The sequence below is a fragment of the Jaculus jaculus genome, chromosome 5 (genome assembly GCF_020740685.1).
Source record: "Jaculus jaculus isolate mJacJac1 chromosome 5, mJacJac1.mat.Y.cur, whole genome shotgun sequence".
In the NCBI taxonomy this organism is placed as follows: Eukaryota; Metazoa; Chordata; class Mammalia; order Rodentia; family Dipodidae; genus Jaculus; species Jaculus jaculus.
In genome coordinates this window covers 136,674,453-136,689,116 of record NC_059106.1, presented here as the reverse complement: position 1 = coordinate 136,689,116, position 14,664 = coordinate 136,674,453, and the positions used below count along the sequence as shown (strand labels likewise).

Genomic DNA, 14,664 nt, shown 5'->3' with positions numbered 1-14,664 from the left:
AAGGCAGTGGGACTCATGGCTATCTTCTTCAATGCTATAATCCAAGCCTATTTGGGCTTTTCACATATGACATACTCCATGAAGTAGGAGCAAATGGACAAGAGAGGGCAGATCTCCAGTGCAGTGCTGGCAGAGAGCCAGGACAGGGAGGCAGACAGTAGCAATGGCCTAAGAAGTAAGCCTTCTCCATATCAGAAATAACTTGCTCATAACCATCCAAATACAGGTCTGCAGCTTTTAAGACTGATGGCAATTTTGAGGAAAGGACATAGAAAAGATTAAAAGTAACAGATTAGACTCAAACGGTTTTCAAATTCCTCTAATTTTATATTTTGGCTAACATCCTTTATTAACAATTGTGGAAAATTCATGTTATACTACTTAGTGAATTAGTAGAATTATGGCTATAAATCCAAGAATGTTTTATAAAAATAGTTATAAAACACAGGCAGAGTGACATGACTAACAGGATAAACATTGTCATGTAATAAAATTAATGAGAGGAACAAATTTATCAACAATTTGGCAGGATAAAAAGGCACATGGTAAGTATAGTGAAAATATAAATAGATAAAAGTTATTTATAATGAAGGCAATTATCTAAATCAATATAACAATATTTAATCTAATCTATTTCTGCCTCATTAAAAAGTCAATTTTAGGCTTATCATCTTACCAAAAATGTTTCTATTTTAAAGATTACAATGAGCTTATTTGTCTCATTCTAAGTGAAGGGCAGACCGTAAAGCAGTAATATGACATTCACAAAGCCTGTGTTCTGGGAAACAGTTGGGTATAAGTAACGTTTTCAGTGTGATTACATAATAAAAGCTGCGCAGCCACTGGCACTGTAGCTTAGAGACCTCCTCAACGTGAGCAAGGAAAACACTAGCCAGCTCCCCTTCCCAGGTGCCTCTTGAGATATAATCCTTTAATTGTGGTATGCTGGCATTACTTCTTTAAAAAGACTGCTATTTTCCTTACGAAGTCATTTCACGTCACGTCAGTTATGTCACAGAATGATCCTGTGAAAATTTTTTACTATGACTGGGGATATAGTTCGGTAATAAAGCATATGCTATCAACACATGAGACCCTGGGTTCAACCACCAACACCCCAATAAAGAAAAACCATGCTAATGTTTGGATTAAAAATAAACACAAGTGGGCATGATGGTGCAGAGGTAGGTGGATCGCTGTGAGTTCAAGGCCAGCCTGAGATTACATAGTGAATTCCAGGTCAGCCTGGGCTAGAGTGAGACCCTACCTCGAAAAAAAATAAAATAAGCACTTAGGAGCTAGAGAGGTGATTTAGCAGTGAAGGCATTTGCCTACAGAGCCTATAGACCCAGGTTTGATTCCCTAGTACCCATGTAAACCAGACACACATGGTGGTGCATGTGTCTGGAGTTTATTTGCAATGGCTAGAGGCCCTGGCAACACATTCTCTTGGCCTTGAACTCACGGAGATCCTCCTACCTCTGCCTCCCAAGTGCTGGGATTAAAGGCATGTGCCACCATGCCCAGCTCAAATAAATAAATTAAAAAAAAAAAAAAAGAAAGAAACTGACTGATATCTTCATGCCGTTTCTATTGGTATGAGTTACATGCCATGAAATGTGTCCTTTTAAAGAATATAAATCAGTGGATTTTAGTATGTTCACAAAGTTCTACAAACATCACACCAAAAAAGAAGCCATACCTGGATTAACAGTCCTTCCCTTCTCTTCCCTTCTCTAGCCCATGATAAGTACTAACCTACCTCCTGGTATGGGTAAGTTCTCCGTCCCATTCTACTTTATTACCAATAACAACACCCATGTACTCATGCTGACCTTCATTCTCATACTCATCAACTGACGGACATTTGGGGTGCTTCTAATTTTGGCCTTTATCAACAATGCTGCTAAGAATGTTTGTATACAAGATTTTGTGTGGACATATGTTGTCATTCTCTTGGTTTATCTAGGAGTAGAACGGAGAACCCATATGGTAACTGTGAAGCCATATGGCAACTCTGTGCTTATCATTTTGAGAAACTGCCAAACAGCTTTTTTAAAAGAAATACTAGTACCATTTTATATTCCCACCAGCGATGTAAGAGCGGTCCAATTTTCCACAGCCTCAATAATACTGTAATTTTCTTCTTTGCCTTTTTTAAAATTATAGCCATCCTATATGCTGTAAAGTATGTGATTTCTCCTGAGGAGATGTAAACCAACACCTATTCACCAAAAATAGGGGACAAACAGACCAAAACAATTGATTCCACTCAAGTCTGCCTTAGGGAACCAGTGAGTTTACAAGAATCCTTTACAGGAATATGAGTGAGAGGTGACTTAGAAAAGCAAGGGTGAGATCTTCCCCCACTCCCACCTCAGGGACCACAGCCAGCAGTCGCAGGCAGGGGCCTTGCCATGCCCTTTTTGACAGCCAGACACCTCTTCCCTGCTTCCCGGGGGGTGTTTTTGCTCTCTGTATTTTTTCTTTCCTGCCTTTTTCTGCTTACAAGATAGTTTGCTGTTCAAGGTCACTGAAAGCCAGCTCTTGCTGGAATGTAACATTCTCTAACTCTCAGACTTTTGAGGGAAGAAAAATTACCATTTTCTGCTAAGGTTGGCAGGTTTTAAACTACCTGGGAATTTCAACGTTATACAAAAGTTAAGACTGGAAAACTGGTAAAACTGTCCTTCCGAGGGTTGAACTACCAAAGCTTGGAGGCTTATGCCAATGAGGACAGACGGACAGATAACCAATATTTTGGCCCTTGCTCTCCAACGTCAGTCAGAACCCTAAGGACAAGAGGAACCCTTTGAAGGGGAAATTATTCTGGTAAATCACTTAGTCTCTTGATCATAGAGGCCATGGAGACTTTAGAGATTCTGGCCTCTAACCAGAGCACAGCCTTCAGAGAATCAGTGGGGAGGGAAATGATGCCCATGTTTCTAAGCGAAGCTATGTGGCCAGCAAGCCCCTGACCCATCCCAGCAGATGGCACAGCTGGTAGAGGAAGACTACAGAAGCCAAGGGGCTCCACCCAGGTCCCTAAAAGTAACCTCTAAGGAGTCTTGACTTAACAATGGACAGATCTATTCTTGGCCACTTAACATGGTCTTAAACACCCAGCAAGAAAGTACAGCCAAACACTGGGCCTTCGCAGACACGGAGATGCACTTTGTGCATTAGAAAAATAAAAATGGGCAGTTGTTTATAGCCCCTCACTGCTGAGCTGGCCTGCTCTGCTAGGTGCTAACTCAAAGCATAACTTTTCCTTTTTTTTTTTTTTTTCCTGTTCTTTTTCGTATTTGGATGCCAGCGCAAACTCTAAGCATGCATGGTCCTTACACTCTGGGACTTTCCTGCCTGGTTTCTGCATAAATCACTTTTGCCTTGAAAAAGAGAGGAAAGGAAGGAGGGAGGGAGGGAGGGAAGGACAAGAGAAAGCAGGAGGAGGGGAGGCGAGAAGACCACAGGCTTTCTTCCTTCCCATGGTGACAGACTGATTGGCCTTTGCTCCTTTCACCTCATTTGCATGCACCTGGCCTAGAACCTGCATGGATCTATATAAACCTGGCCCACAGTCTATCTGTCATTGGAGAAGACCCTGTCACTCACCGGACCTGTTTCTAGTCCTGGTATCTGGACCTGATTCTACTGTCGGTGCCCAAACTTACTCTCCACACGGAACCAGCTCTTGGTGCAGCTCTGGCTCCCGCCTCCAGAGGTGGACTCACTCCTGCCCCAGGCAGACCTGCAGCTTCAACGGGCTGTCTTCTGTTCCAGTGGCCCTGCACTTGGCCAGCATTGAGCCACCACCACGAGCTCACAGCTGTCACTCTCCTCTTCACACCCTCGTGGTTGGCATCCCGTGGCCTGCCAAAGATGTAGTGCTGTAACACTCCACAGCAGCCTCTCTTGACTGGCATCCCAAGGCCTACCAGGCACTAGAGTTATCACACTCACCATCAACCCCTCAGCATGTCTCCACCACTGAGAACTCAGAGCTGCCATTTCTACGTTTGCGCTCTCGGTCAACGTGCTACTGTCATCAAGAGCGCAGACCTGTCACCAGCACCTTCAAGTCGTCACTCCAGTGGGAATAACGTCCTCTTTATTTGTTCACCCTTTACTGTCTGGGCACTCCATTCTTCGGGGTCAAGAGATAAGAACCCAGTAGGAAAAATCAGCTGTATCAGTTTCATCGTTAACCTCCCTGAATATATTCCCTGTGACTACAGTTATGGATATGACTGAGTTGTTCTTTAAGAAAACCAACTAGCCAGGTTAGTGGCGCACACCTTTAATCCCAGCACTCGGGAGGCAGAGGTAGGAGGATCATCGTGACTTCGAGACTACCCTGAGATTACAGAGTGAATTCCAGGTCTGCCTGGGATAGTGTGAGACCCTATCTCAAAAAACTAAAAAAGAAAAAAGACAACCAGCTAGCATTTTCTGGGAAAGTTAGAACTTTATTGTGTGAATTTCTCTAGTTAGTTGTACAGAAGCAGGAAAACAGAATCTAGAATAACACAAAAACTTGAACTTGGATTTACTAGCACACATAAAGTGTATTTTCCCTAAGGTCCAGAGATCTGGAGTCCCTAATCAATTTCTTCTCTCCCTAAAATCCAATAAATAGGAAGCTAAATTACAACCAAATGTTTTTTATAGTCTGGCCAGAGGATCAGACTTTCTACCCTCCAACTAAAAAGTACAGATCACTTCTGAAAAGCCCAGAAAAACACTATTCTGCCTCTCATACTTCCATTTTTCCACATTTTGATGTGGCCCATCCACCATCTTCTGTGACAGTCTTTCTTTAGATATGCTAATATTCATTAGGTGACATCAAATCCCACTCTTCCTGCTTTCAACCTGAAAAAAATCAACATCTTTCAAGACTGCCTTGTGCAGAAAACTGAGTTCACCCATTATGTGATTTCATGTGAGTTCTGCTGCTGGCACCTACATGACACCATATACACCCACTCAGCCCTTCCTGTCACCTTCGCATTACTTTCTCTTTCATAACTCTTCACTTGCGTTTTATTCCCCACCACATCCAGTGACCTCTTTACACTTCTCATTCTCCTGGCTTTCACTAGTGCAATTGAAACAGCTCGCCCATTTCTTCAACACGGTCCTCACTGCTGGCCTTAATGGAACTGAGCTGAAAGCTGTTGATTCTCCTCATTAACTTTGAATTGCTCTGTTGTACCAATGGTGGTTCTGAGAAGAATCAGACATACCTGGGTCCAAATACAGGCTCTATTCCTGACTAGCTATATGCCCATGGGAAAGCTACCTAACTTTTCTAGACCTTCTTTCTTAACTTTAAAATGGACACAATGACATAATTTTCTAGTAAGCGCTCAGCACAGTAAGCTTACTCTATCACAAAATAATCACTAAGTAAAAAATTAACAATGACTTCTGTATCCTGACTCTTAGTTCCTGGTACTCTTACTCTTTTGACCTTGAACAATTCACCTCAAATAACTTTCACTATATTCCCGAGGTCACTGTAATAAAGAAAACACTATTAGTGTATTTTTATGACAGAGCGGGAGAGAGAGAGAGCAAGAGAGACAGAGAATTGGTGTGCTAGGGTCTCCAGCCACTGCAATCGAACTCCAGATGCATGCACACCTTGTACACAGGTGCAACCTTGCACGCTCGCATCACCGTGTGCGTCCACCTTATGTGAGAACTAGAGAGTCAAACATGGATCCTTAGGCTTCACAGGCAAGTGCCTTAACCACTAAGCCATCTCTCCAGCCCTTTATTTTCTTGAAACGTGTGTGTGGGTAGGCATGTCACCTCACACATGAGGGGGTCGGATGACAACTTCAAGGTGTCTGTGTCTCACTCTCTTGAAACAGGGTCTCTTGCAGCTGCAAATGACTTCCAGACTGCAAACAAGGGTCATGGGGAATACGGATGCATGACTCATGTGCCACTTTGCATCTAGCTTTATGTGGGGGCTAGAGAATTGAATCCAGGCTGACAGGCTTTGCAAGCAAGTGGCTTTAAGTGCTAAGCCATGACCCAGCAACAGTATTAGTGGATTTTTTTAATCAACAGCTAAGAAATAATTTGATATAACTGGTTTCATCTCAGTTATTTTTTTCTTCAAGCACTCATTTCCCTTGGCCCCTGCAAGAGAAGATTTTTCTTCTTGTCTTAGATTTCTCTGGTAGTTTAACCTCTCATATCAATTCTGAACACCAGTCCTGTTTTGAAAACTACTGTCACTTATTTATTTGAGGGGGTGGAGAATAAGCATGTCAGGGCCTCTTGCCACAGCAAACAAACTCTACATGCCTGCACTACTGTACACGTCTGGCTTTATGTGGGTAGTGAGGAATCAAATCAGGGCCAGCAGGCTATGTAAGCAAATGACTTTAAACTCTGAGCCACCTCCCCAGCCCCTGAACACTAGTGTTTTGAGGGTTCCCTTCAATCCTTGTGCTGTCTTCTCTTCCTTGTGATCCTGTGCTTTATCATGGCTACAACTGCACCCTAGAAATAAGTAGATGGCTTCCCCACTATCTCTAACATAGACCTAGCCTTTGAGTTCTAGAGCCCTACGTGCAACTGCCTGCTGACATTACAACAGACGCCTAAAGCAGCTTAAATTCAACAAATTCAAACCTGGACTCTTGATCTTCTTTCCAATCCTACTTGATCTCCATTCATCTCAGCTGCAAAAGGCAGACATCTAGAAGTTATCCTTAATAACCTTTCCTATCCCCCCCCCCTCCATGTCTACTCATACCTAGAAATTTCACCTCAAATGTCTCTCAGTGTATCTCAGCTCCGTTTCCACCAATGTGATTTCTTCCTTCTAAATGACTGTCTACTCAAGGACAAAAGGCACCCCATCAAAACTCACGGTTTATTCTGTAACTAATCTGTCTTTGAGCCAACAGAAGAAAGTATGATTTTCCTCTCAGATGCCATCCTCAAAAAGCAGCCATTAACAAAACACATTATGTGTGGTATGTACTGTATCTATGAATATATATTTAATATACCTTCTATAAACATGTATTTTCAGCTTATTCTAGTTCAAAGAGTTATGAATTTTACAACTTCGATGTCAAGTTTCTTAACTGTTCTATATACGCCTTTCTCAAGTATAAAGGAGTACATCTCAGGTTTACATTCTTGGCTCCTGTATCATTTGTGACTTTAAGGGAATTACAAAAATAAACACAGCATGGGACATAGCCTTTGAATCTGTTTAGAGGGCAAAATCCAGCTGCATTCACAGCTGCATTGTTTCCATATTGTCTCATTAATAAAAAAAATGTGTAAGGCATACACAAAAGAATTTTTTTAAATCCTACAAGAAAACTGAGTTCTCAAATATATTAGCTCTGTTTATCTTCAAGAAATGTGCTATTTGAGTAAAACAGGTAGGAATAATTGATGCTCATCCAGGTGAGGAGACAGAAAAAAAGAGTGCCCAGGTGCTTTGAGAGCCACAGCCCCTCCTGAGTGAGGTCCCTGACCACCACCGGTGCAGGAAGAACAGAACCAGAGTGGGAGCCTGGCTGAAGACCGAAAAGAATGTAATTCTGACTGTTTAAAATCAGAGAGAACTATCACCATCAGCCCTGGAGGACTAATAGCAATCCTTTTCTAAGTTCAGATTACTTAAACCCAACTCCATGGGCTAGGGAGGCGGCTCAGCAGTTAAAGGCACTCACACAGCTTGCTGGCCTATGTACTCAAGTAAAGTCGGATGCAAAATGGTGCAAGTGTCTGAGGTTTGTAGCAGCAAGTGACTCGTACGCAGAAGTGCGCGCGCGCGCACACACACACACACACACACACACACACACAAATAACTTTTTAAAAAATTTAAATATCAGCTCCAGGGCTGGAGATATGACTTAGCAGTTAAGGTGCTTGCCTGTGAAGCCTAAGGACCCAGGTTTGATTCCCCAGAACCCACATAAGCCAGATGCACATAGCAGCACATGCATCTGGAGTGGCTAGAGGCCCTGGCATGTCCACTGTCTCTTTCTGTCTCTCCCTCTCTCCTTCTCTAATAAGTAAATAAAAATTAGATATTAAAAAAAAAATCAGCTCCTAGAATCTTAAGAAAGAGAAAATGGTAAGCATTTGTGGAACAAACCTAACTTATACTAGATCTAATTTTTTTGTTGTTGTGTTTAAAAAATGTGCGTTGAGATAAATCCTAGATCACAAAGAAGCAGGAAAAATCCTGTGTTGATATCAACAAATGATTTGATCAAGTTTTCATTATATGCATATGGACATACGAAATGTGAGAGATGGAGGGTAATTGTGGACCAAGACCTGTACTCATTAATGAATCTCTATAAACCTCAAGGGCGAGTCTGTCAGCAGGCTTCAGTCCCTCTCCTGCTCAACCACCTTTTCAGTAATTGTGAGTGACAATATAGGAGCTTAGTGTAACACTGCTGGCATCTAATGGGAATTTGACATAGGCCAAGGACATATTATAGCGTAGCTTATATACTTATGTGCGGGAGTGGTAAACACACTGAAAGAGGCAGGATGAAAAACACAGTAAGTTGGGGCTGGAGAGATGGCTTAGCGGTTAAGTGCTTGCCTGTGAGGCCTAAGGACCCCGGTTCGAGGCTCGATTCCCCAGGACCCACGTTAGCCAGATGCACAAGGGGGCGCACCTGTCTGGAGTGCGTTTGCAGTGGCTGGAAGCACTGGCGCACCCATTCTCCTTCTCTCTCTCTCTCTCTCTCTCTCTCTCTCTCTCTCTCTGCCTCCTTCTCTGTCGCTCTCAAATAAATAAAAATAAGCAAAAAATTTTTTAAGAACACAGTAAGTCCAAAAAAATGGGACTAATTCTTCTAAAATAAAATTAAACAGAAAAGAAAGAAAACCTCATAAAGGCACCAGCACCTGTAATCCAAAAATATACGCATAACTTTGAGATGAGCAAAATGTGGCTTAATTGTCACAATTTTTAAGCCTGTTTAATGGCTTTAGTTAGCAGATAACAAGATTAGTCCAATGTGACAGCAGCAAGCTCAGTATGGTAAGATGTGATATCAGAAAAAATAATGTGACAAGCCTGCAGCTTAACAGAGCCTCCAGGACCAGGAAGCACTCTTGCTGCACTCTAGACAGACCAGGCCAACCCAGACATGGCCTACCTGTCTGGGGGGTTACAGTCCGAACAGGATCTTAACTTTGGCATGCATCTTCAGGACAAAACAACCAGGATGCTTACGAACACAGAGAGATACTCTTCCACTAAAAGGACAGAGGGAAGTTTAGAAAAGGACAAGACAATGACTTCAGTAGAAAAGGGTAGCTAACTTCATTCAGTCATTCAATGAGCATGAACTTCAAACCTGTTTAAGGAAACGACAGAAAAACCTACTCCACTGTGAGAATAGCCAGGGGTACAGAGACAACCTAGGCCACGTACAGAAGAAATCCCTACGTATATATTCAGATACACATATCTGAGGTGTTGAGACAGCCGCGATCTGTAAAGAACTAGACGGATCTCTATGATGTCCTAAGGCACGAGTAGGATTCGTGGAAAGGATGTAGGAAAACCGAGAGTGCTGTAAGGATCAAGACTAGCGAAGGAAGCAGCAGCAGGACTAACCTGCAAGCCTGCCATGAGCCAGCACGAACTTAGAAGAGACACTGCTGAAGTAAGACAGGGACAGCCCCGGGCCGTATTTCACTTCTCAGCATGCCACTCCATGACCTCTACTTTGCTAGGGTGTGGAGTTTCACCAGATTCATTCTTCCTGGGTACTTAGCACCCCAGATTTCCTCTCATTGCTCCTTCTATGCAATAGGGAAGCTGTGTTTGGAACCATGAGCAGATTGAGTAACAAAATAGTTGGACTGGGTTGGCTCCACACGTCTTGAATGTGAAAGAAGAGCAAAGATTTTCTTCCTTGTAAAATTAATTTAAAAACATGCAAGTAAAGGGGCTGGAGAGATAGCTTAGCAATTAAGGTGTCTGCCTGAAAAGCCAAAGGATCCCGATTCGATTCCCCAGGACCCACATAAGCCAGATGAACAAGGGGGCCCATGCGTCTGGAGTTCATTTGCAGTGGCTGGAGACCCTGGCGACCATCCTCTCTCTCTTTCTCTCTCCTTCTCTCTCTCTCTCTCTCTCTCTCCCTCCCTTTCTCTCTCAAATAAAAAAATAAAATATATTTTAAAAAATATTCAAGGATGGGCTGAAGAGATGGCTTAGCAGTTGAGGTGCTTGCCTGCAAAGCCTGGCAGCCTATTGTTTGATTCCCCAGTACCCACGTAAAGCCAGATGCACAGAGTGGCACATGTGTCTGGAGTTCCTTTGCAGTGGCAGGAGGCCCTGGTGTGCCCATTCTCATTCCCTCTCTCTGTCCTGGCAAGTAAATAATTTTTTTTATTCAAAAAAATTCAAGCCGGACATGGTGGCACATGCCTTTAAGCCCAGCACTCGGGAGGCAGAGGTGGAAGGGTTGCTGTGAGTTCAAGGCCATCCTGAGACTACAAAGTAAATTCCAGGTCAGCCTGAGCTACAGCAAGACTCTACCTCAAAAAAAAAAAAAAAAAAAAAAAAATCAAGTATTCTCAACTAGTGTAAATAAGGACTATATATTTTACGTGTTTGTGAGCCATTTTCTCCTAAATAAAAAGGAAAAAACAAGCTGAATTGAAGATCACTCTGAAAATGTATCTTAAACACTGAATCTAAGATTAGTGAAAACTCACTTGAGAGTACGATTCTAAAAGGAAATGATATTTACCAGATAGAGTAAGCCCTGAACTAATCAAATTGTGGAAGTTTAATTAAATGACTACTTAAGTTTAATCTATTTGAAACTCACAGGATAAATGGACAGGGCCTAGGAAATTTGGTACTAGCTTTTATACACTAGATCAAATTATTTAAACCTACCTTCACTTTACTGTGCAATTCTTGTATTGTTTCAAATGCTGGAATGGGTATTTAAGGAGATTGCTCTCCAAAACTATTCCTTTTAACTTCTTGGCAGCAATCTCTCACACTTGAGTACCTTCTCAATTTGAATACAACTGGGACACAATTCGACTTCCTAGAGGTTTAATAGCGGCCAGAAAGAAAAAGCCAGGTAGTGGGAAAAGGGGCATCTTGTCCCCCGGACCCTAACCCTGAGAAGCGGCCGCCCCTCCTGCGGGCATCAACTCTGTTTGGCAACCATTTCTCAGCTCACCACATGGATTTTTCAAGCACGAGAAGCACTGAGAAACGGATTCTGGATTTCCTGGGACAGGGACATCCCTTTTTGTGGTAGTGACTAAGCTAGACTCCCTCGGGATTTCCTCCGGTTGTCAAGGCAGCGGCAGCCCCAGGCGACTCTCCCGGGGCTGCCCCCGGGCGGCCCCCAGGCCGGGCTCAAGCAGCCGCGGCCGCGCGGAGCCCCCGCCACGGCGGGCGAGGCGCCACCCCGTCGGCCCCACGGGCACCCCAGGACCCCCGCGGACCGCGCGCGGGCACCCGGGGACCCGGCGGGCTGGCAGACGCGGCTCCACTTACAGTGACACCATCCCAGGTGGCAGCACCAGTGCAGCTTGAAGCACTTGCCGTGGCTGTGCGTGGCACAGATGGACAGCCCGTCGCACGGCTGGAAGTCGGGTCTGCGGGCGGCGCAAGTCCGCGCCAGGGCCTGCGCCTCGTCCACTTTCTCGCTCTTCCAGCCGCGCTCGGGCGCCGGCGCCGCGCTCATCGTCGCCCGCGCGCGCGGAGCCCAGGCCGGAGCCCGGGAGCGGACGGCGTGCGGAGCGGTCTGCGCCCGCTCGGGGACGGCTGCGGACGCGGGAGGGCGCGGCCACGGCCCGGAGCAGCGCCGCGGTCCGGGGCTCGCCGAGGAGCCGCCCCAGGCGGGCGCCGCGTTCACGAGCCCTCCCCGTGCTCCTCCTCGCCCCGCCTCCGCCCTGCCCGCTCCGCCCACCGCCGCCGCGCCCCTGCGCGCATGCTCACCGCGCGCGCGCGCGCCCTCCCGCGCCCCAGACAGACCCCCGGGTGGAGAGAACCGCGGCCACCGACTCCCGGGCGCCTCGCCCTGGCCACGCCCTCGCCTCACGTACACGCCCCTCCGCGCGGGGCGGCGAGCCCACGCCAGGTCCCGCCTCCGCGGAGGCCGCGCGATCGTCCCCACGCGCGCCCCTGGGGGTCGGGCGGACCGGGGCGGGGTGCAGCGGGCGCGGTTCTGAGCTCCAGACCCCGGAGTTCGTCCCAGCGCCAGCCCCGCCGGGGGACCGAGCCTGACGCGGGGGGGATGGGGGGAAGAGAGAGAAGGAGGAAGGGATAAGAGGGGAAGGAGAGGCGAGCACAGGGCGAGAGAGAACCGGACGGGGCCCGGAGGTCTATGCCGTGGGTGGGTTGCAGCGGTGTTAGGGTGGTGTCAGGATACATGGGGGGGAGGGGCGTGGGGCGCTGTTAAGCCTCCTGCGTGTCGTGTACGTGCCTGACTCGCAATGCCTAGTGTGCTGTAATGGAGTGTGTGTGGCGTTGTGGTGGGTTCGGCTGCCGTGGTGAACACGTGTGTATGTGTGGAGTTGGCACAGACATGGGTGCACAAGGAGGAGGGTGTGTGTCAGTCTGCTTTGCAGTGTTAATGCTCACCCCTGCCGGTGGGTGTGGCTCTCCTGGCAGCAGCTGCCCAACGCGCGGTGGGCATGCATTCTTCCCTCCTGGCGACAAGTTGCTCCAAACAGGGTTTTCCATGCCAGGCTCTGCTGCCCAGAGCAGACCCCAGACAGCATCCTGTGAAGAGAAAACAATGCACTTGCTCCCAGGAGAACTGCTGGGAATTGGTGTTTCCCTGCTACAGCGCCAGAACCTAGCCTGGAACAAGAAAAAGGGAAAGGACATGCCCTAATCTGCCAAATGCTTCTCAGGGTACAGGCAAATGCCTGCAATTACTGAGGCTGGGGAACAACAGGGCCTCTCAGCGCAAGCACTGTGCTGGAGTATGATTATGCCAAGATCCCCTTTCTGCTTCACTTCACTCCTTTCCTGTTTGCACTACAGGAGACCCATCCTTGTTTAAAAAAAAAATGAAATTCATCCTTATGCCCTCCAAATCCTAGCTGTCATAAGCAATCTTTCATAATTTTCCCTTTTGTTTGACCTTGGTTTCAGAAGGGAAATGTGATTTGCATATATTGAACTCTAGTGAAATCTTCATATATCATGGGATTGAGAGAAGCCTAGCTTTGACGGCAAAGGTTATTTTCAAGAAATGTCTGACTTTAAACCACACACTCTAGAAATGCACCCGTAGACGCCTGTGTTTGAATACTGTATCCCTAGTTGGCGGCGCTGTTCACGGCTTGGATTGGTTATGAAGCACTGGAGGTGAGCATCCCTGGAGGAAGTGTGTCGCTTGGGCCTGGATGTGTGACCAGCCACTGCCCCTCTCTCTTGCCATTCTTGTTTTAGTTCCTCCCCGCTGATGTGAAAAAGTGAACAGGCTTCCTGCTCAAGCCTGCCATGTCTTTCCTTCCCCTGCCATAACTGAAACTGTAAGCCAGAAATAAACCTTTTCCTTCCTTAAGCTGGTATACTGTCCTAGCAACAAGAAAGTAACTGCTTACTATCAGCCTTAATGAAATAGGTGTAAATGTGGGTACTGTCTTTTCATCTGTGCGTCACCATGTGCCTGCCTACTGAATCCCAAGTGCACTGCTGACTTGTAAAATCTACACATTCCTGCTGTTAGATTCATAAACCCACCTCAGGAAGTGTTGAGCAAAAGAAAGAAAATCAAAATATGCATCACTTTTTGTTTGTTTGGTTGGTTTTTCGAGGTAGGATTTCACTTTAGTTCAGGCTGACCTGGAATTCACTATGTAGTCCTCAGGGTGGCCTTGAACTCACAGTGGTCCTCCTACTTCTGCCTCCTCCCAAGTGCTGGGATTAAAGTTGTGTGTCACCGTGCCCAGCTCCACATCACAATATTGCTGTATCACACCAACCACTTTTTTAAATTGGGGATTTCTATCACTATTGACCTATTTTTCTTCTGCTACAACCTATAAACTGTCAATAACACAGTCCACGTCATGTAAAGCCTACTGGAGGATAAAATGATTTGTGAACAAAAATGGAAGTGCTTCATCTGATGAGTAACCAGTCCCAGCCAATAGTCTTAACCACTAGAACTACGAGTGATACTGATTGGATTATGCTAGACCCATCAGCTGGTCGGAGGCATAGGAGTCCAGCAGAGGCCTGTGAACCAGTCCAGACCACAACAACCACCAGAACAAACTTCAGAATGACAAACTACATAAAATGGTGGTGGTTTTGAGCTTTTAAGTATTAGGTTGTTTCTTATACTACAATAGCCAACTGATATATCTAACCCTCCCATACTTGTTACAGACCGAGTAACTGAAAACCCCAAAGGCTACCTGAGTTATTCACTGTCACAGCATAGCAGACACAGTAGGAAACAATTTCGAGGGCTTAGAGCAAATAGTTCAATGCTAAGCACTATAATTAATTGGCATGAAATCTATGACAAATGCCTTATACTTTCTAGACTTCAGTTTCTTTTATCAACAACAACAGACCTGGAAGTTTTGATGGTGCATATATAACTTGTCCAGCCATTTATAGAGCTCGTGTTAGAATCCTTTAAGTTC

The 14,664-nt window shown here is 45.7% G+C and overlaps 1 protein-coding gene across 1 annotated transcript in view; it reads right to left on the bottom strand.

Annotated features, from left to right (window-relative positions):
* C5H3orf70 (chromosome 5 C3orf70 homolog) overlaps nt 1–11,738 on the bottom strand; it is a 54,003-nt gene extending 42,265 nt beyond the window's left edge. The window contains exon 1 of the mRNA XM_004654315.2: nt 11,549–11,738. Coding sequence (XP_004654372.1) covers nt 11,549–11,738 — 190 coding nt within the window. The remainder of the gene's footprint in view (nt 1–11,548) is intronic.
* Between the last annotated feature and the right edge of the window lie 2,926 nt (nt 11,739–14,664).